At 41.7% G+C, this 1093-nt stretch overlaps 1 protein-coding gene across 1 annotated transcript in view; it reads left to right on the forward strand.

Annotated features, from left to right (window-relative positions):
* The window catches only part of LOC101851210 (serum paraoxonase/arylesterase 2), a gene marked incomplete in the record, with an annotated part of 38583 nt that extends 37504 nt beyond the window's left edge, over window positions 1-1079 (forward strand). The window contains 1 exon segment of the mRNA XM_035971295.1: window positions 722-1079. Within this exon segment, the coding sequence (XP_035827188.1) occupies window positions 722-901 (180 nt within the window).
* Between the last annotated feature and the right edge of the window lie 14 nt (window positions 1080-1093).

Below are 1093 nucleotides of genomic sequence, written 5' to 3' on the forward strand. Positions count from 1 at the left end.
TGATGATGATGATGATGATGATGATGATGATGATGATGATGATGATGATGATGTAACATCGTAAATGTGAAAACTACTCAAAACTTAAATACTACTTGAGGTTGTTTCAGAATGCTCTCAGGTCTGCTGGGGTAATAGTACAGATTATGAAGCGCATAGAGCTTGGTGTTGAGTGAGGATTTGCGCTATACAAATGTTATCTATTATTATTACCGACGAGACTTTCCATTCTCTTAAAACGCTACACGAGCGAGCAAGCAAGTCTGAGTAATAGTAACAATAAATGTAATCAGTTTACTGCCTTCACTCGTAAAGAACTCAAGACTGTACATGTCACTGAATATTGTCAGCGTTTGCTTATTCCCGCAAAGTATTTGTAGCGTGAAGAGTTTTCAGTATTATTACCTAGCAAAAGCGGCTTTAGTTCCTTCCAGATTTCCTCACTTGACTTCTGATATTTTGGGGTTTCAAAAATGTAGGTGTTTTCATGCCTTTTGTCGACACAATTCAGATCATTTAGTGGGCGGGCTACCAACCCTCGAAGAGAGGGAAACAACGTTCCTGTCGGAAGACCGGAGTTTTCGATGAAAAATTCCCCTTAAACAGGAATCGAACTTGGTCCTTCTGCGTGCGACGGTGAAGTGTCTAAATTCTTCCCCACGAACGCCACTAATTCTTTTTTTATCAAGAAGAAGAAGAAGAAGAAGAACCAAACCCCCAGGTCCTAGCCCTACCTCTCCGACAAGGCAAAGTGCTGGAGGAAGGTATCCGGGAGCTGCTGTATGACGAGGGCGCCCTCATCTCAGGCTCGTCTGTGGCAGTGCCGCACCAAGGGAGGATACTCGTGGGCTCCGTCATGAGCAGCCTGGTGCTGTGTGACGTCAACGTTCCACTCGACTAAGTGACGCTCACTTATTTTCCCACAGACTTACTAGATCTAAGTTTTGTTGTTGTTTGTTTTGTTTTTGTTTTTGTTTTTTTATCTCCCACTCAATCCTATAATTAAAATGACACCGTTTGATTAGTATAGCGTTTTGCACGTGATGCAAATTAGTTGAGTTTTTTTAATGGGGTTTTTTTTTTTTTGGAAGGA

The sequence above is a fragment of the Aplysia californica genome, unplaced genomic scaffold (assembly GCF_000002075.1).
Source record: "Aplysia californica isolate F4 #8 unplaced genomic scaffold, AplCal3.0 scaffold00413, whole genome shotgun sequence".
NCBI lineage: Eukaryota > Metazoa > Mollusca > Gastropoda > Aplysiida > Aplysiidae > Aplysia > Aplysia californica.